Source organism: Dromaius novaehollandiae, chromosome 4 (genome assembly GCF_036370855.1).
Source record: "Dromaius novaehollandiae isolate bDroNov1 chromosome 4, bDroNov1.hap1, whole genome shotgun sequence".
Taxonomy (NCBI): Eukaryota; Metazoa; Chordata; class Aves; order Casuariiformes; family Dromaiidae; genus Dromaius; species Dromaius novaehollandiae.
Genome location: NC_088101.1, coordinates 40696930 through 40717060, shown reverse-complemented (window position 1 = coordinate 40717060; position 20131 = coordinate 40696930). Strand labels below are relative to the sequence as shown.

At 37.2% G+C, this 20131-nt stretch overlaps 1 protein-coding gene across 1 annotated transcript in view; it reads left to right on the top strand.

The window, feature by feature from the left end:
• The window catches only part of DCHS2 (dachsous cadherin-related 2), a 71949-nt gene that overhangs the window by 7687 nt on the left and 44131 nt on the right, over window positions 1-20131 (top strand). Inside the window, exons 3-5 of the mRNA XM_064511745.1 lie at window positions 3146-3377; window positions 17045-17281; window positions 18413-19432. Of these exons, the coding sequence (XP_064367815.1) occupies window positions 3146-3377; window positions 17045-17281; window positions 18413-19432 (1489 nt within the window). The remainder of the gene's footprint in view (window positions 1-3145; window positions 3378-17044; window positions 17282-18412; window positions 19433-20131) is intronic.

The window sequence follows — 20131 nt, the reverse complement described above, 5'->3', positions numbered from 1 at the left end:
ACTTCTTGTTGCATCAAAGAGCACAATAGTAATTAAAAATATTTGAACATTTGAGAGACATGATTTCAAAGCGAGCAACTGTGGTTTATTGTTGCTTGTAACTTGTTTTGACAAATGTGATTTTCTTTCAACAGCAGACTTGTTTAATTCAGTCTTCATATTTTGGAAGATCTACTGGGTCATGCTTGCTTCTGAACAGATGAAGTATATCCATGTGGTTAGAAAGAGAGGCAGTCAGTTCCCTCTCGCTTGGGATCTGACTTGAAAATTATTGTAGCCAAAGTGAGTTTAAAAGAAAACAAAAAGCTTACATGATATCCACTGTACTGGACCATAACCAAGTTAACATCCCTCTTGACTTCTGTGTAATAGGGATCTGATGCTCCTTCAGGAAAAGAAGGATCTGTCTCCATCATAAAATTTGGTCTGTCTTCTGAAAGATTAAATAGTAAGTCTCCAATTTGCTCAGAATGAATCCATTCCCAAAGATGTTAGTTTTTACCCAACTCCATAGGATAAATATAAATTGGCTGGAGAGCAGGGTGTTTTTCATGTCTGTTTAGCAATAATGAAACTTGGAAGAAGCAGTTTAACACAAATTCGCATGAGTTTTGCAGTTTAGTTTAGTTCTTTATGAACCTTTTTGTCTTTTTTGATGCTTTTTTTGTTATTGACCTCACTTCTTGCTTGGCCCACTTCCCTTAAAAATACTATTTCTGATTCCTGTTCTAAAGTACCTGAAAGCTGTGGATCCACTGTGGTGAAGAACATCTTCTGCTAGTGGGCTTGAACAAAGCATATAGGATCCCCCTTTCTGTCCCTGTGCACAGATTTCCTTCCTGAGGAAACCCAGGCGTAGAAATGGGATTGGGATGTTGGCAGTGAGCCCATCAGATCTGCACATCCTCTAATCAGCAAAGCATTTAATGGCTATTTCAGCATTTTGAGGCTGGTGCTGGCATGGTGCACCTTACAGTCCCGATCCGGAGGTGCCCATTTGGCTGATTCCATGTCAGCATGACACCATTCCGCTTCATGTCCTTTTTTCTTTGGAAGAAAACCCAAGCATACCAGGAGGAAGTGGGCCACGTTTCCTAGTTTGCATGTGAAACATAGAAGCATACTGCATGACACAATCCTCATTTTCCACAAACTTTACTTTAGCTTTCATAGCAATTTCACAACCACCCAACAGAGCTAATATTACTACATGGGGAAAAAATTGAAAACCTCTGTGACAATCCAGAAGAGAATGCTTTTGACAAGTGTGAGCCTGTGGAGGTAATAAGCAAAACATCAAAAGTAGTTTTGGGAGGATATTCATATACAGTAGGACAAATTTGAAGTAATATCCAGTCTGAATCATTAGGTGACTTCATGAAGGCCAGGTTTAAAAATAATTGACATATACAATTAGATTACAGAAATATGTAGCATCGTTACTTTTTTAAATCATAGATATGATGTGATATGATATGGTGGCTGAAAGATAAAGTATGGAATAGCATAGCTTGTCACTTAGGCTTACCAACATCCGATTTGTGTCAGCATTTTCTCTAATTAACTAATTCATATAAGCATGGTGTTTTTGGCATGATTTTGAAAGTCATAAGTTTCTCTTCCATGTATGTCTTAATGTACTGTTTACAGTGTGTGTGATATATATGTGCGTATATTCTTTTATGCCTCCATTCTACACTTCAGTGACGTAGAATTCACCATTAGCTGTTCCAGAAAAGGAGCTGTTTTCTTTTAAAGAATGTCTTTAGTTGTTAAGCTTGCACAGATAATCTTGGAAATACGAGCCACTCCAAACTGATGGAGAGAGTCAACAGGAGTGTGAGACAGTGGCTCTCTGAAGTAAATTGCTGTTTATTTTACTTGAGGCCCTGTAGTGTCTACGCTTCAGCAGCTGCGGCATTATCTTTTTTCCAAATTGTCACAAAATTCAGTGTTTTGCCATGGCAAATAATGATTTTGCTGTCACATAATTTGCTAAGCCAGCTTGCAGTTGCTTCTTGCTTTTCTGGTTTCTGTGCAAAGCGAGGTTAAATGGGATTCCATGCCTGCCCACGCAGTGTTAGAGTGGGGAGGGAGTCTTGGTGAGCACCAGGAGCAGAAGCTTAACCAAGTGGAGAACAGCAAAGCAGCCGAGGCTTGAGGCTGTGAAGAGGTAAGTTACTGAAGCTGTACACAAGGCCTGGCCCTTTTCCCAGCTGTTTATGAAGGGGAAACAAACAAGAGCCAAGAAGTTGAACCAAGCTCTCTGGAAAGCATGGTGAGCCCTCTTTCTCCTCAAAGTTACAAATAAGCTCGTAAATAAAACCATTTAAAATAATAAAATAAAATCATTTATAGATTTTACTTCAACAAATCTGTTTAGCTAGGTATTTCTGTTGAATATGGTAGCATTCTGCCTCTACCCAGCCTAAGTGAAGGTGTGGATATGTAGGCACATGTACATATATGCTGCATGAGCAGAGCTGTTTAAACCTGTCAGGGTAGTAAATTGATGATCAGTCTTCCAGGTAGCAGCCTAACTACGAGGCTTTTGGCCATGCTGCATTGATCTGCTCTTAGCCTTTCTAATCAATATTTGAAATGGTCTCATATGCACTATTATCATGGTGATGCTTTTAAATCTGAAATCTTTCGTAGATGAAAAGAATTATTTCTGCCTTACTGGAGCGTTTTCCATAATCACTGCTCTCACAAGGAAATAATAAAACAGCATGGTCCCTGATTCAGTTGGTGAACATTCCCTTTTTGATCAGGTAATAAATAAAGTATTGTGTAGGTGATGACAATATATCATGTGAAGATAGACTAACAAGGAATTGACAGGGATAATATTCATCAGTATTAACAAGAATTTTGTGTTCAAAGCTCAGAGTCATAACAAATTGAACTTTGTGTATCCTGTTAGGGAGCGCACAGGGGTTGTTCTGAGGATGTGTTTGCCTGAACTCAGTATTTTGGGATTTTGTAGATACCATAACTTATTATTAATAAATATTTCCATTGCTCAGTACCGTTGCAGTGTATTCTTTATTCTAATGATGGGCTCAAGCTAGATCTGTGTCATTCTACTGTGTACATTTTAAAAATTGACAATGTTTTTATTTTTTTCTGTTTTATCCAACAGGGTGGACTGAGTGCCCAAGCTTTTGTTCGTATTGAGATAGAAGATATTAATGATAATCAACCTATTTTTGAGCAAACCGTCTACATGACAAGCATCAGCAGTCACACACAGCCAGGAACAGAGATCATCAATGTTGTTGCAACAGATAGAGACGCTGGAATATATGGAATTGTCACATATGAACTGGTCCCAGGGGAATTTTCTTCTCTTTTCACAGTGGATACTTTTACAGGTACTGTAAGAGTGTATGATTCAGAGAGGCTATAATGACAGCATGTGTTTTTTCCTTGAAGGTGGTTTCTTTATTTGGAGTCATGTCATACCATTGAAAATTAGATTCTGCTGAAAAAATAATTCTAGAGAAAGGTGGAGGATTTAGAGTTAACACACATGCATTTCTCTCCTTCTAATCTTCCTTCCCCATATTGTGCTAAGCCTAATTCTCCCATTCTGCTCAAAGTTTCATAACATCCAACTGCCTCCCAGTTTGACTTAGTGATTAGCTTCTTAAGTGTCTTTTCTGCCCTTGCTTCCTGATATGATCCTTCCCACTTTTGGTTTCTGGAAACAGGTTCAGTGAAGGGTGACGATGGAAGTAGGAAAACAATTTTGGTAAAAGCCAATCAAGAAGATTTCTTTCTAAGGCAGATGAATCTCGCAGTTATCACTTTTCCCATGGCCACAAAGCAGTCCAGTATAGTTTTTTTCTGATCTTAAATAGTTATCAGTCATTCTATCTAGTAAATCTAAGTATCTAATAAATAATTATCAGTGTCAGATGGATTAAACATGAGCAGTGTATCCACAAATGGGCATGGTAGCTTTCAGAGAGTGCTTAGTTAAACCGCAGCTAACATTTTACTTGAAAGCCAGCCCTTGCACACTACTATGAATATGTCCCAGTCAACAGTATTGCTTCCTGATCATCTGTTATTTCAGATAAATTAGCTTTGGCACAGGCGATTATTTCATATGTTTTAAGAATATTTTGGGCTGTTGTATGCATGTGCTTATACTAGCTGTTTGGCATATGAATCATTGTAAGGCTCTATTCTCTCAAAATGGTGCCTATTTCCACCCTCTTACACAGTCCCAAAAATATTCTGATGAACAGAGGAAACTAATTTTCTTAGGAAGTTGGCCTGCTTGTCTTGGCTGTTTCATAATTTCCTTTAACTGTGGACTTCAACTGCCTGTCAACTCAGATTCTCTAGGGCATATCTGATGCCAAAAATATATAGGGCAATCAATAATTAGGGAACTGGATCTCCACAAACGTTTAACTGATCATTTGAAAGCTGCACCAGTAGGCTCATCAGAGAGAACCCCTGTGGATTATGCCAAAACAATTGGCTTTGCAACAGCCCTTTCTTTTAAAAGAGTTCTTCCTCAGATTGTGACTTTGGGGCCTTTTTTTCCTGGTTTTGGCGCTTGTATAGGACAAATGCCGTCCTTAATCATGAAGACAATAAAAGTTATCATTATCTTGTGGAACTATCATGGTATTTTATCAAAGGCAGACCAAATTCTGGATGAAGTAGCTTGAGGTCATTATTGCTTGCATTTCTTGATGAGAAAAGCATTTAGATTGAAGATACTGTTCCCAACATTATAGTGTTTGGAATCTGATTGCACTTAATCAGATCTCATGGGTAATTCATGAGGTTAGGCTGTGTTTTATTTTAATTTATTAATATTAATGGTGCATTTTTTTTGTGAAGAATACTCTTTTTACTTTTATATTCTTCAGTGTCTGCCTGAAACAATGCTTATGCCTAATTACTGGCAAGCAAAATGATAATTAGATCATTCGGCAATATCTAAATAAAACAAGCATTAAAATTGCCAATTTACTACACAGAAGTTCTGCAGTCTTCCTGGGTTAAATAGCTGTGAAAGCTGTTCAGTATTCAGAGGAAGAAGGTAAAAAGTGGTTCACTGTGATGCACAGAGATTTGAGTTCCTATGTGTTACTTCTTGTTAAGGGTGATGACCTTTTCCAGTTTTCTTCATGCTAAAGCTGTCTCCATGCTCTCTGACATATGTCCTGATTTAGATTTGCCTCTCTGAAGGTTATATGAGGGACTTTATCCAGTTGTCAGGTGGACTGCATTTTGTGAACAGGAGGAGATGGACAAATATGACTAGAAATAAAAATTCTTCAGGAGATAGACCCCCAAACCCATAAGCCAAACAAGATCATATTTTGCTCTTTGGTGTTCTGATCTTTCTTGTGGAGGTGCAATCTGTGACTGATGTGTTGTGCAGTTTTTCCAGTTTGTAGTGTGGCAAATCCTATTTCATTTGCTGTTGTCGCTATTAAAGGACTTAAAAGGAGGCATAGTGATGGGGTTGGAGTGTTCTGTGAATTTGCCTTCCTAATAGGTTTTATTTGTTAAATGTGTAATTTTTCTCATTGACAAGGTATTTAGAAATGAGGAATGTGTATCAGTACATTGGTCTTTTTGACTTACTTTATTCATCATAGCCCTTAGGATTATATGTATAAATGGACAGAGAAATATTTCCAGTATTATGAGATGTAAATTAATTACTAGTTAGTGGTTTGTCACATCAGGGTAAAACTATGATCCATTAAAATCATATGCAAGGTGAAGCTGCTCTCCATGCCATATATAATTTCTATTTTATTGAGTGTAGATTGTGTATTTGAAAATTGATCTCATTGTAGTTTTCTTCAGGGTTGTTTTTGGCATGTTAAAGATTAACTTTTTCTCTAACTTCTCTTTTTATATTTATTTTTAAAAGAGAAATGAATAACTGAATTAAATAAAAACTATAGCCCAAATTCCTCACTACTATAGCTTGCTTCTAGCTCTTGCTCTGTTAAAGCAAGTAAGTGTCTGTATGAAGAAAACTGTTAGTTTTGCATAGTGAACTGTTGTCACAGCACAGGGTATACATGGCCTGGAGATCATACAAGATGGTCCAAGAACTGACCGTATAGCATATGTTAATGGTGCTTTGGAAATGTAGAGATTATGAGGCTGAGCCACATCCAAGCTCCCTGAAGAGGCTCCAGCTTTTGTTTCAGGCACTATGGCATGTGGATATCATGTACTGATAAATTTAATGGGAGTGGGTAGGAAGAAGCGTTCATGGGGCAGATAGATATTCCATTAAAAAGGTTGTTTGAATTTTAAAAAGCTCTTAAATGGTGATATTTATTTGCTGTTTTGGCTTTTAGGTACTGTATTGTTTGTGGTATTCTCTTACATCCTTGTAAATAACTTTTATTGCATTTTCCTTAGAGAAATAATTGAAATAAGCCATTTCTCATTTGATTAAGGGTAGTCTGTCCACACAGTAAACCACTTTATAAAGTTTGTAACTAGAAAAGTACATGGATAGGGAAACTGTCAACCAGTTCCTCTGCTAGTTTGTGACTCTTCTATTGTCATTTATTTCTAGCATTGGTGTAAACAATATTTTGGCCTTACTATGTTTCCTTTTGTAGCTATTTGATCCCTGGGTGATCTATGAGCAGCACTGGTGGATTGACTAGAACAGGGCAAGTTGCAGAGCTCTTCTGGCTAAGAAACTGTCTGAGCTATGTTTATTTTCCCATTATTAGCTAACAAATTGTCTGAAAGACAGTTTATTTATAACTGTGGGTAAGCAGGTAATTAATAGTGCAAGTCACAGGATACAATCAGAAATGTGGCAGAAAACCTGTGCAATGAATTAACTTTAAGAATTTGGGATTAACAGTTTAATTTATAAACTTTCATTGTGCTACAAGCATTAATATTTTATTTCATTCAAGGGCATACATTTTTTTTTCCATTGACCTTAGTGATATACTTCTTCAGAGCTGGATAAAAGATGGTTATTATCTCATTTATAGTCTTGGTTCAAGGAACCTGTTTCAAATCAACAGAATTAGTAGAGCTTGTCAGTAGTTTTGCATTAAAGATTTTTTTTTTTAGAGTAGAATACAGCTTCCTCAAAATTAGCATTCTTTGGGGAAATTTTGACTTGCTAAAATTAATTAATTTCTTCTCAAAAAGATCAAAATATAATAATTGCTTTCTGGTCAGTCTCAGGCACACTGTGATTGCCTAAGCTGCAGTGAAGTCTTTTGGGGTCCATGGCCTCTTTTGTGAATATGGCTACATGGTCAGACTCTCTCTCTCAAAATGCATTGTGATTTCTTTTTAACTAGATAACATAGTGCATTTCATGACTGAAACATCCTAGAAGAGATGTGGATCAGTCTAGAAGCTTAGGCCCTCAGAGAAGAATAAAGGAACATGACACCAGAAGGGGATGCAAATTTAACAACATAAGAATTTCTAATTAAGTCAGCCCAAAGGCAGATATAAGTCCGGTATCCTGTCTGTCTAACAGTGGCTGGTAATGGATGCAAAAGGAAGGGTTAAGAATAGAACTGGTGCAGAACAGTCCTTCCACTGGTATATATATCTGCCTGGTTTTGGCAATGCTCCACTTAGTGCTTTGCTACTTCTGGTACCGTCCTCTGTACCATATGTAAATGCAATTTAGTGTCAAACTGACTTAAAAATAACATTATTGATTTGGTGCAGCGCTCCAGAATAGATTCATTCTAATTAAGAATGTTGACAAATTTTGTTTTATTGAAGAAAGCTGAAACATTGTTTACCAATCATATCTTGGGAGATTTTCATTTCATGAAAAATTTTAGTGTGATTTTTATCACAATATGTGTTGAAACCGAAAGTTGAAATATTGACATCTCCTTTGGGACAAAAATTTCAAGTTTTGCTTAACTCTACATGTTATACGATGTTTAATATATAGCAAATTTTAATCTGCATCAAAGTAAAATGGGGATGCATCCTTTCTGAAGAAAGAAAAGCCATTTTTATGATGATTAATGGTGTTTCCATACAGTATTATAGTAAAAATAGTTTATTTTTAAACAACTTTTGCATTTTCTTACAGTAGGTAATACATTTGGAAAACATATGAAGAGGTTCACATAAATAATATTTAAAATCAGTGTTTTATTTTGGCACATTTTGAGGCCACATTTCTTTACTTCAATGACTGTTTTTCTGACCTTGCATATGAAATTGATAGCCTATTCAGAATGCTGCAAATCAGAGGAATATATGTGAGACATTGGATTAACCCACTTAGTTTTTGCCTTTTAAGGCTTTTATTCAAGTTAAGTCACAGAGGAATAGGTAGTGGCTCAGCTGAATAATTAGTGGATATTTACCACCACTGAGGTCTCACCTATTGAGAAATCCAACAAAGAGAACACTGGACACAATATATTCTCCTCAAAGCATACAAAATTTGCTCTAGTGAGCATGCAGATTTTGGCCCTGAAAGACAGCTCTGTAGCAGAACAGAAGAAAACATACATAGTGCCAACTCTCAATGTGTTTGGCTTTTTTTCTTCTTCTTTTTCTTTTTCTTTTTTTTTTTTTACTTTCATGTGGAATAAAATTCAATAGAATCAACCATTTATGAAGAGAAAAATTACTACGAGCTACGTGCCAAAAATTGAACAATGCAATAGTGGAGTGACATCTGTACTCAAGATTTATTGTGCAAAATACAATGCAAAGTATTTTCAAAAATACTCTAGCCTACCCCCTCTTGTAATTCAGTCCATGTCAGATCTCAGAAACAAAAGAATTCACCAAATTAGACAGAAAGCAAACTCCCATGGCATTCCAGTGCCACAGCTCTTTGTCTACAAGAGGCAGATGATATGGGCTGCGAACAAGAAAAATGGAGAAGAGGGAAAGATTACACCAAAGCCTCTCCTTTCAGAGGAGAGGAAAAAAATGCAAGACTTCTGCAGTAAAATTCAATCAATCAATGGGTTTCTTTTTTTCCATAGAGACTATATATGTCTTTTAAGTACAGAATATGAAATAAGAAATGATCAATTATTGCTAGCATTTAACAAATTTTGTTCTTGTTTCCTCTCCCATTTCAGCTGAATGAGGTTCTGGTAGTGTTGCCTTTCTGATCAGCAGCTATAGATGGTTTGGATTTGCACCTCATTTCCCCTATCTTCAGCCTGCTTTGTGTTTATTTTTCAGGAATATAAAAGTTTTAGAGCCTAGTGGTTGGTTTCTATGGAAAAGTGAGGGCTACTCTTCATGTTCTCAGTTAACTTAGACAAAAGATGAAGCTTTGAAAACAGCAGGTCACACAAAGAACAAATAGCCTTAGTAAAATGCCTTCACTCTGCTAGACTTAACATAGTCTACATATGGCAGTGTATGCAAGTAGCGTAGTAGTGTAGTTAACATAGGCAGTGTATGTAAGCGGCAGATCATTTATGAGGATGAAGATGAGCATCTATAATGCTTTGTAATGCCCTTAATATAAAAACAGCAAATACATCTTACAGGGCTTATATTATACTTCAGTCTCTATCTGTGCTGGAAACATGCATGTTTTCGTACAGTACCATCAAACAAATATAATCTCTAATTACCATGGCACTAGGGTTTTTTTTATTGGGTTATGCACTGAGCTATTTTTGGATCTGCAAGCCGGCAGCCTTAGTGAAGAGGTCCTTCATTAAAAAGATGTTTTTGGGAAACTTATTCAGCAACTAAAAGTGACCTGGTGGGATGATGTGGCAATGCTGGAGCTGTGCAGGTTGGTCGCGCAAGTCTCTGCATTTGTCTTTGAAAAAACAGCAGTTCATCATCCAGAATTCTGCCCACCTCACTGTTGTATGCTTTGTTTGTTTTTTTTTTAACTCAGTTCTCATGTGGAAGTGTTGCCTGATTTCTTTTTCCATACAAAGAGAACAGACACTCTGAGTTACTATTGTATTAGATTAAAGGAAACAAAACAAGAAAGAACCAAAGGAAATCTCCATGCAATAGCAAATTATGTCTCTTTAGTTACACACTGCTTTACCGACAAATTAGCAATTCTTTTGTTGCTAGGGCAGAATTCTTTAAACATGTAATGGTACAATATAGAGGAAATTAGGTCAAAATAATATTTGTTTTTTCTCTATTTAGTTTAGGTGCCCTATGATGAGTCACAGGAGCCCCTGTTGCACTAACATTAGCATTGTACTAAGCAAAATCCCCAGGCCTGTGAGAGTTATGGTAGGTTGAAATAGTGAGACAGTAATGGATTAGCATGGCAGGGAGCCATAGGAGGTTGATTTGAGATGAATCAGGTATTTACTATGGAAGCATTAAAATAATTAATCCTTTCAAACTTGAAATAATCCCCTTATTCACTGAAACCAAAAACAGTTGCTCATCCTGCACGTTTTTGTAATACACTTTGTCGTACACAAAACCGCATGTCTCTGTGCTGATAAGTTAGTGTGCTAGGTTGGTCAGGATGCATCAGCGGGTGAGCACTAACATACACAGTATTAAACAGCAGGTTCAGCTGCCAGCTTTGAAGGTGAATTGGGGTGATGAACTGTGCATACCTTTTGCCATCTGCCTAGTGTCTGAGCTGTGCCGGGTCATGTCAGCTGACCTGTCCTGGGATATTTGCTGAAGAAATACTGCCATCATTTAAAGTCGTTAGGGCGTTCAATTTCACGGTCTTACAGAACTCTGCTAGACAGTTGTTGAGTTTGTTCCTCTTGCTGTGTTCTAAAGTTCCTTTTTTATTCCATGAACAACAAGAAAAATTTAGAAGCTATTAAATTAAATACACGTTTCTGTGTAATCCAGACTTTGTTATTGAAATTTGGGTGTCCTGATTTATATCTTTGCTTTTGCAGTGCTTGACTAGTGAGAAATGTTGCATGTACCTATTAATGGGTATAAACATAGTGCTGGATATTTGCTTCGATGGTTTGAAGATTCTGTAGAAAAACAGATGCATTTTTGAAGTGGTTAGCTAGAGGCCTATATGGAAATCCTATTGGCATAATTGGTACTATTTCTGCCATACAGAATGTGCTCTTGGTGAGTGAACCTACTTTGGTGATCTGTGCTGTTACAATGTTAAGACTGAACACAACATCATGGAAAAGATCAGAAAATATTTTTTAAAGAATCACTGTGTAGGGCCCTGGTCTCCTGCCTTTAACTCTTAAGAAATAGCACTTAGCAGCAAGCCCGCTGAAGGAGAAGTGACCACCTGTGGAGTAGAGTGCAGCTCAACAGAAATAAGAACAGCAAAATCGAATCCATGAGAAATTTTATGTCATTGCCACAGAATGGCAGGTAGTACAGAGGTCTGTCTTTCATTTATGCATTTGCACATTCTGGGCAAACATTAGCTTCATTTTACACCTGTTACTGATGTGCACAATGTCGAAAACAAGAACTTCTTGGAAACCCATATAGTGAGTGAGGAAGAATGGAACAGGTCAAAGAACGGACAGTCATGATTTTGCCCCATTTTAGTACTAGCCCTCACAGTATGTTGAATCCCTGAAACAGTTGTAACAGTTTACACTGGCCAGTAAACATAGTTCGTTCTGCAATAAAATATCTTCAAATCCTAATGTGGCTGTGCTGAACTAACCTGCCATGGAACAAAGTTTTTCTCTAACTAGAGCCTGAACTGGCAGTTGCTAGCATGTACTTACATACTAAAAAGTGATTAGTACTTATTCATGTTTTGTACTAATTCAGATTCAGAGGTTTACATATAGAACTGCTGAATTTTTACATATCTGCATTGCAAATTCTCTCTAGGATGTGTATGTAAATCATGATATGCATTCTCTGAGTCATATGGCTTTTATTTATGCAGATTGGAATCTGCAGTCAATTACATCTATGCAGATCTATTCAAGAAAATGGAATTGCAAAGGTGTAAATGATGCTAGATGATAACACTTCATCTGGAATTTACTAATATTATTGTTTATCTGTGAGCCAGAGTTGATTTCAGCACACTCTCCTGCAGACTGAGGGGTTAACAGGGATAAAATTTTCAAGGCAGTGCAGTAATATGAACAATACATTAAAAAGGTAGTAAAAGTTATTGAAGGCAGCAGGTAAGACTTCCCATATAGAGGGGGAGCTAAGCTGTAAGAAAGGTGACATTTCTCACACAATGACTTCCCAAAGTCAACCCACAGTTCTTTCTGCCTGGTCCCCTGCTGAGAACTTTGGTCTCAGTGAAATGTTTCCTGCAGAGGAGCTATCTAACCACTGCATCATTCCCTTTCCATCAGTAGCCTTTCTAGAAATTATTTTTCATAATGGAGGAATATGTTCTGTACAATGACAACCTCATCTTCTTTTAAGTTCTCTGAAGCCACAAATTCCAGCCTGCAAATGACTATAGTAATACCAATAATAAGCTGCTGATTTTTCCTAATTGCAGAAGAGAGAAGAAAGGAAAATTGTGACTGATGTTCAGTCTTTACTTAATAGGGCCATGCCTGTTGAATTTTGCACACTGAATGTGTGACTTACACAGATAGTTCCTGCCTTGTGCTTCTTTCAGTTAAGCCTGTACTTCTGTCTTTGCAGTGTAGTGCTAGAGGACCTCCCACACCATAGTGCAGCAGATCCAAGTCAGCCTAGTCAGCCTGCTCTGTGGTACACTGGTAGCTACATTTGACCCAAGTGGTCAGGACAGTCTGTTTTAGCCACAGTCCGGGAATTTTACCCAACCAGATAGAAAGTAGGGTCCCAGATGCTGCCTATTTCTACAGCTTCTTTCCTGTCATATGAAGCCATCATATAACCTAATGTGGCACATCCCCCAGCATATGATAGAACTGTGTCAAATGTATGTGTAGATTATTACCCATATCACTTGACTCAAAGCTAATATCCAGTCTTAAAAATGCTGAAAGAGAATGTATATAACTAAAACTCAAACTAGATTATAAAGTTTTCCATATGTTAAAGGTTCAAGGCTAGAAGGAACCATCAGGAAGACAAACACTTTTTACTTGGAATCTGCCACTTTTCTTAGTGCCTCCTTATAGGTGCTTCCCTGGTCCTGAGAGGATTGAGTTGGCAAGATACATTTGTCTATTCCCTTCCCTCTCAAGGACATAACAAAAAGAGTGAAGAGAGGCAGCAAAATCCTTCCTCCATTTTCTTTCCCTCTGCTTACTCTAGCTGAATTGGCATGGACTGTGCTGTAATCTGTGTTTTGCCTAGGTCAGCAGAGAAGTAACTCTGATTCTACAAGACTGACTTCAAAGTCTTCAGAATTCCTGGAGTGAATCAGTTTTTGTTCCACCCCTTGCTCAGGGATGTTCTGAAATCATTTTTTATTGCTTTAAGAGTAAGAATTTCAACACGATGCTTTTCCATAGAAATTTTCGCACTCTTCACGTAAGCATCCAAAATGGGAAAGAGATATTTTTGGCCTTTTCAATAGGAAAATACCCAATAGTGAAATGATCAAGTTAGTAAAATATAATCTGTTCGATGGTTTCATTTAATCTGACAGTGACAATGTTTAAAATCCATGTTTATAAGTTTAACCTCTGGCAAAAAAAAGGTTAAAACCCTTTTTCCTTTGAGCTACAGTTGCTCAGATTACCTCAGGAAATGCCAAAAGTTAATGTCGCTGGAATACTACTTTGTTGAGCAGTATAACTAATCGTAAAACACAATCAGCAGAAGACCGAAAGAAAGGCCAAAATAAGGTTGGTTCTTGGAAAAGCATCCATTATTGGCATAGGAACTGGATCAGCAATGAATTCTGAATCCATCTATATCTTTGTTGAGTTATGACTGTGGTTTGTCACACTGGAATAAATGTGCTTTGTTATTAGGGGAAAAGATTCTTCCTTGATCTTGAAGACCTTTCGAATGGATTTTAAGCATGTCACGACACAGTTTGTTATTATAATGTCCTGGCAATATAATTGGAAAGTGTATTGCATGCACATTTAAATATTTATAAGGATTTTATGTATTTTCCATTCTTCTGCTTAAAAATGCATTATCACAAATTGCAGTTGTGGCTTCACCCTAAATTTTGAGAAGATACATTGTAGTTGAATCATGCACCAATTCTGCTAAGGCAGTTCGACTTGAATCTAATTTTTACTCTGTCTGACAGATAGGACCACTAAATATCCAACTTGAGTGCCAGGTACCTTCCCTACTAAACCTGCCCTGAGAGGCAGAAAATTATGAAGGTATCCCAAAGCTTAAGAGTTTGGTTTTGCTGAACTGCTGGGGGTTTTGTGGCTTCATTGGCTTCTATAAAAAGTATAGGTGCTTTCTAAAAAATGTCTGTTGATATGTAGAAAATTGTCCCTGGTGGTTGAATCACTCGAGGTTACTACAGCCTTGCTACTTACAAGCTCACTATAATTCTAGCATTTAGTGTATTAATAATAATTCATCCATTCTTAAGAAGGATGTTCTTGCCTTTAGTCACTTCTCATGTTCATTTTTATATTGAAAATCTTTCTTTACAAGTAGTTTTCCATGTATTGCAAATTCTGTGACCACCAAAAGGTCTTAGAATATTGAAAGATTTTTGTCTTTACCTCAGAACAGGTGAAAGTGATTTCTTCTTGCTCAGTAATAGAGAAGATGCTGGAAAGCATCAGACAAAAAGATGTTATCACTACCAACACAGCACTTGTTTCTGACTCCTGATAAAGCTGATTAAAAGGATGTAGAGTGATGAAGAAAGAGAGAAACATCTTAATGATGCTTTGAATATAAACCAATTAGTTGCCTATTTACCTGAAGGGAGACTCTCCTATTCTCAAGGATGGTCACATGGGTGGAAATAATAGAGAAAGTTTTAATATAAAAAGAAATGAGAAGAAGGAAAGAGAGAAGTGAAGAGGACATGAAAAAGATTAGAGGGAGAAAAATTTTAATACCTCTTTTATTGAATAATATGTTTTGAATAGACTACATGTATTTACCAGTTGACTTAGTATACTTAACATAGAAATCTATTTTGGGTTTCTGCTTTTTAGAAACATCTCTAAAAAACATATTGTTGAGCAGATGAGAAGACCTCTCAACACAGCACAGCTTGTATATCATAAAGACTTATTCTCTTATTTCCTTGTGATAACTTGTCACTAATATGAAATATTTTATTATTTGTGAGAGAAGACGAATAAGGAGTTTCTAGTATAGACTATCCCACAATGGAGGAGAAAGTAGGGCTTCTAAGTGTCCCAAAAAATCTTTGGAAAATCTTTCAAGTAAGTGCCTGCTAACCTCCTGTTTTGTCAGGCCAGCGCAAAGAACTGTACGTATGAAGGAGAGTAATTTATTTAAAGCTGAATTGACATTTCTGTCTTTCCCTGAGTTTCGTAGTTGTATTGACTATACTGAAAATGAGTAAGTGAGGCAAAATATATTCAGAAGTCCAGTGCTGCTTACACTTTAATATTAAATCAGCTATGTCAAACAGTATTAAGACGTAATTACATTTACTTACTTCATCTGTTATGTGACTGAAAGCAGCTGGTCTTTGACTGTGTGCCTCAGGTTATAATTTAGATGCACAATTTATGAGGTAACAGAAATACTGTGATCAACCACATTGCTCTATGATTTAGTGTGCTCCCCTAAATTATTGTGTATTTCTGTTCACTTCATCTAGACCAGAGATTTCAGAGTGCTCTGAAGGTTAATTGATTTATTTGTGGTTTTGTATCTTCATTTAGAAATCCTTAATTGGCTCAAAAAGGACAATGAATAACTAACAGTCTCTTATGGAACAATTGCAAGTATCAATTCTGGACCATTATGAACATCCCATAGAGAGCTATGGTTTGGATGTAGTTCTTATTGCTGAGACTGAAGCCTTCATTCAGACAAAGGTTTTTTTAAATTCAGACAAGCTTTTACTGTATTAGAAGACAGGACTGGATCCCTACCATATTATTCTTTCTAGCCATACTACCATCTTAGGTAGTGATAGTTAGACGCTGATGCAGATGGGGGTTTCTGTAGTAATATACAGAGTATTTGAAAATTGTGTATGATCTATCTGATGCTACTAAAGACTTATTTTAGCAGTCAGAATAGAATATATTTGGAGACAGCTAGTCTCACTAATCAGAGTTAAAGGATGAATATATATTTGTCTTAAGGAAGGTTGATCCAAAGTGCTGTATTTCTGGACAGAGCATTGCATTTTCTTTTCAAAGAATTATTTATTTCATATAGTTTAGAAAAACGGTGATTGACAACAGCTTGCAAATTAACCAGACCTCAGAATTTACTAGTAAAGGATATTTTACCAAAAAGTTGTGATCCGACAGACAGTGAATGCTTCCCAGATACCTGCCACGGGCCCCACTGCTCTTAACATTTGTACTTTAGGGCTTCAACCCCATTTGTCTGGATGTTTTATTTGGGCAGCTATTTGAACAAGATGTCTCTGCAGCCTATTTGAAATGCAGTTATCTTCACTTTTTGCAAAGATTATTATTACAACAGGTTAATTTAAGTTATTTTTCCCTAATTCACCTCCAGATTCCTAAATATTATTACTGGTCAAATTCTGTTCTTCATAACATTGCTGAATACTCAGAGCAACTCCACTAATTCAGGGAAGTTATAATAGATTTCTACAGAAAATCTAAAAATGAAGTTTGACATGTCCGTAGCTGAATATATGTTTCTACAATCACAATAAAGGACACCGGGTTTTGACACACAACTTGCTATTTGTCAGTGGCTTTGTGCATGGTAAAGACCATGTAATTCAAGACAACTTAGCCCTTAAAAAGGAATTAGTAGTGCTGCATACACAATGAAGGAGGAAGAGGTAAAACATGCAGACAATTCACTACAAAGCAGCTGACACATTTTTACTTATTCATGTCTCAAACTCTTCAGTATTTTTTTGTCTACACTATCTGGCCTTCTTTTATGATAAAGGTACATGCTGAAGCTCTTTTGACAGCCAGCTATATCTGGAAGATTGTCATTAACTTAGTGCCTTCATTATTCTTCTATTTCTGTATACTTTCAGGAATTATTTATTTGATCTCAGCTCTTAGCCACCTGGAACATTCTGTGTTGCTTCTGACTGTTTCTGCACAAGATGGGGGTGGCCTTTCCTCTGCCATTAATGCAGCTGTCACAGTGAACATCGTTCAGACCACTTTGGTACCAGCCATATTTGAAAGATCCCGGTATGCTTTTTCTCTTCCTGAAGATGTACCTGAAGATAGCCCAGTTGGAACTGTAAAGGCCCGAGAACCTTTAAGTAAGTTTTGTAGTTAGAGATTACAGTATATTTTAATTGTGACCATTTTGCATGCAAACATCTGCTTAGTTGCCAGATGGATTCGTGTGATTGTGAGTGGCGAGACAGGCAGTGCACTGTGAAAGTGTATGGAAGAACGTGTGTAACAGCATCGCTTGTGTTAAAGCTACAAAAGAAGAACAGTAGAGCAATACTGATGAGCAAACAGAAAGTATTCAGAAGTTTTTGAGAATCTAGATGGTGTGCTAGTGCAAAAAAATGCATTCCCAAATTAAGTGGTGAAATCCAGACAGATGTTTATAGGGCTTTTTAAAACCTTATTTAATCCATTTGGTTTCTTCATCACTTTGAGAGGGAAATGGGTTTAATTCTGCCAGGCCCCTTGTAGCCATAAAAGACCCTGACCTGGGAGCCATATATATTTGGCTCTTATGCAGAACAGTGGGACCACGGGTCCACATACCAACTTGCCTGTGGATCTCTGCGTGTAAGGTGATAAAAGGAGAGGTTTTGTAAGAATTTGTGATTAGACAGATCCTCTTACTTTCTTCTGGGAGTTAGGGTGCATTGACCACAGTCCCCAGGGTGAGGTAGTACCTTGCTAAGCCAGAACCGTGTGGAATTGTGGAAAAGAATTTTAGTCAGCATTTGACATGTATAGGTTATAGCAGTGGTCACACGTGAACAGTAAGCTCAGTAAAATGCAGTTCCTTCAGAGAACTGCCATCTGTTTTATTCCTTGTTATAGTGAATGCCTGTGTGTAGTGAAATTATTCCCTTAAAAGTAATTTATAAGAGTGTTTTTCTGTATTTTAGATGAGGGGAAAACAAGAGGCAATGATAGTATTTTCTCCATAGAGATTTATCACACCAGTGATGAAAGTCAAATAGCACATAAGTGGGCAAACTGTATACAGTCAGATCAAGTCTGTGCAGTATTTATTTTACTGAAGGGCTCCAGGAACAGGAACAAGGAAGCATAAAAACCCTAAGAAAGCCAAGTGTCTGTGTAGGTTACATTTATTCAGCTGAATTTAATGGCATACATTCTTCACAGATGTCCATACAAGCCTTCAGATTATCATTTTCATACTTTTTTTTACGTTTTGTTGTTGTTGTTCCCATTTATAGATTCTTTAGAAGTGGTTTCTTATAGAATTTCCTCTGGTGATCCATATGGAAGATTCTCTATTGACCCTCAGTTTGGTATCATCCGCACCAGAAAACAGCTCGACCATGAAACTCAGTCTGTTGTGGTGCTCACTGTTCAGTCACAGTTGGGTAACTTCCCTGTCTACAGTAGCACCCAGGTCAACATATCTGTGATAGATGTCAATGACAACCCTCCAGTATTTCTTACCAGATCTGGTAAAGTAATTATTTCACATACCCTGCCTCCTGGCACAGCTGTCTACATTGCTCATGCAGAAGATAAAGACAGTGGCCTAAATGGGGCAATCAAATATAGTATTGAAAGCAATCAATCAAGTGCATTTAGCATTGATCCAGGCCTTGGAGTGGTGAACCTCACCAGAATGGTGTTTGCAGACAAGCAGCAGGAATATACTTTATACATAGCAGCTGAAGACCATGGAAGTCCTCCTCTGAGTTCTTTGTTGAAGTTGTCAGTGATTATTGAAGAGCAGAAGATGGGCCCCACTTTGGCTTTTGACAACTTGGTGTATCAAGTGGAAATCAGTGAAGCTTCTGCACTAGGTGTCCAAATCCTTCAAGTTCAAGCCCATTCACTAGATCCACACCATGTCACCTCCAAGCTGACATATTCCCTGGAGTCTAGTACAGATTCTGTTGCTTTTGGAATCAGCTCTGATACTGGCTGGATTTATCTGCGGAAACACTTGAACTATGAATGTGCACAGATGCTAAGTTTTAGAGCCCTAGTCAGCACCTTAGAGGACAAAAGTTCCAGGCAAAATGCAAGTGCTTCAGTAATAGTTAATGTCCTGGATGAAAATGACAATTCCCCCATGTTTATACGTGAGGGCTACTTCTTCAGAATGGAGGAAAATCCAGTTCCCAGGGGTGTGGTTGGCACAGTCACAGCTGTTGACAAAGACTCGGGAAGAAATGGACAACTTTCCTATTTCCTCTTGTCTGATGGAAAATATTTCAAGATGAATTCCAACACAGGTAGCATTTTATGATTTGTAATCTGCCTAATATTGCTTTTGGAAAGCAGTTTTCCTCTAATGGAATGGAAGTAATGTGTAAAGTTCAGGAGCTGCTGTGAATCTCTTGGGTTGGTATATGAGTATTGTAACTCAAAGCTTCATAACTTTTGGGATGAAATAAATCTAATGCATGTGCATGAAGAATGAACTAACCCTTAGGATTTGATTTTTCATGACTTTATTCAGATCACTTGCTCATAAGTTTCAGTATTTGAATGTTCCAAATGAAAAGAAAGAGTTTTAAATAATAGTTTCAATAGAGCGTACGAAGAACTTCTAACTGCCTGTGATCAAGTAAAGTTGAAAAGTACAGATCAGCCTTAAACAACTATAAAGATAACTATAATATTTGAAAGTTAGTGTTTTAAAACACATTTGTGAAAATTTCTAAAAGTTGCATTGAAACTAAGCTCATGCTGTTCATGGCATCACAAAAGGAAATTAATTGAGACAAATTCTTCACTGTACAAAGTATACTCCACAGTGCATCCCAAATGCCTTGAGTAGTAGATACTTTATCCACACAGTATAAAAATGGAGAATACAACATGGGAAGTCAAGTGGAAGGATATCCTGTAAGGAACACAGGCATTGTAAATAATCCAGTTTAGCAAAAGAATGTCTAAGCAGCACAGATTTGCCGCTTAAAACTCCACTT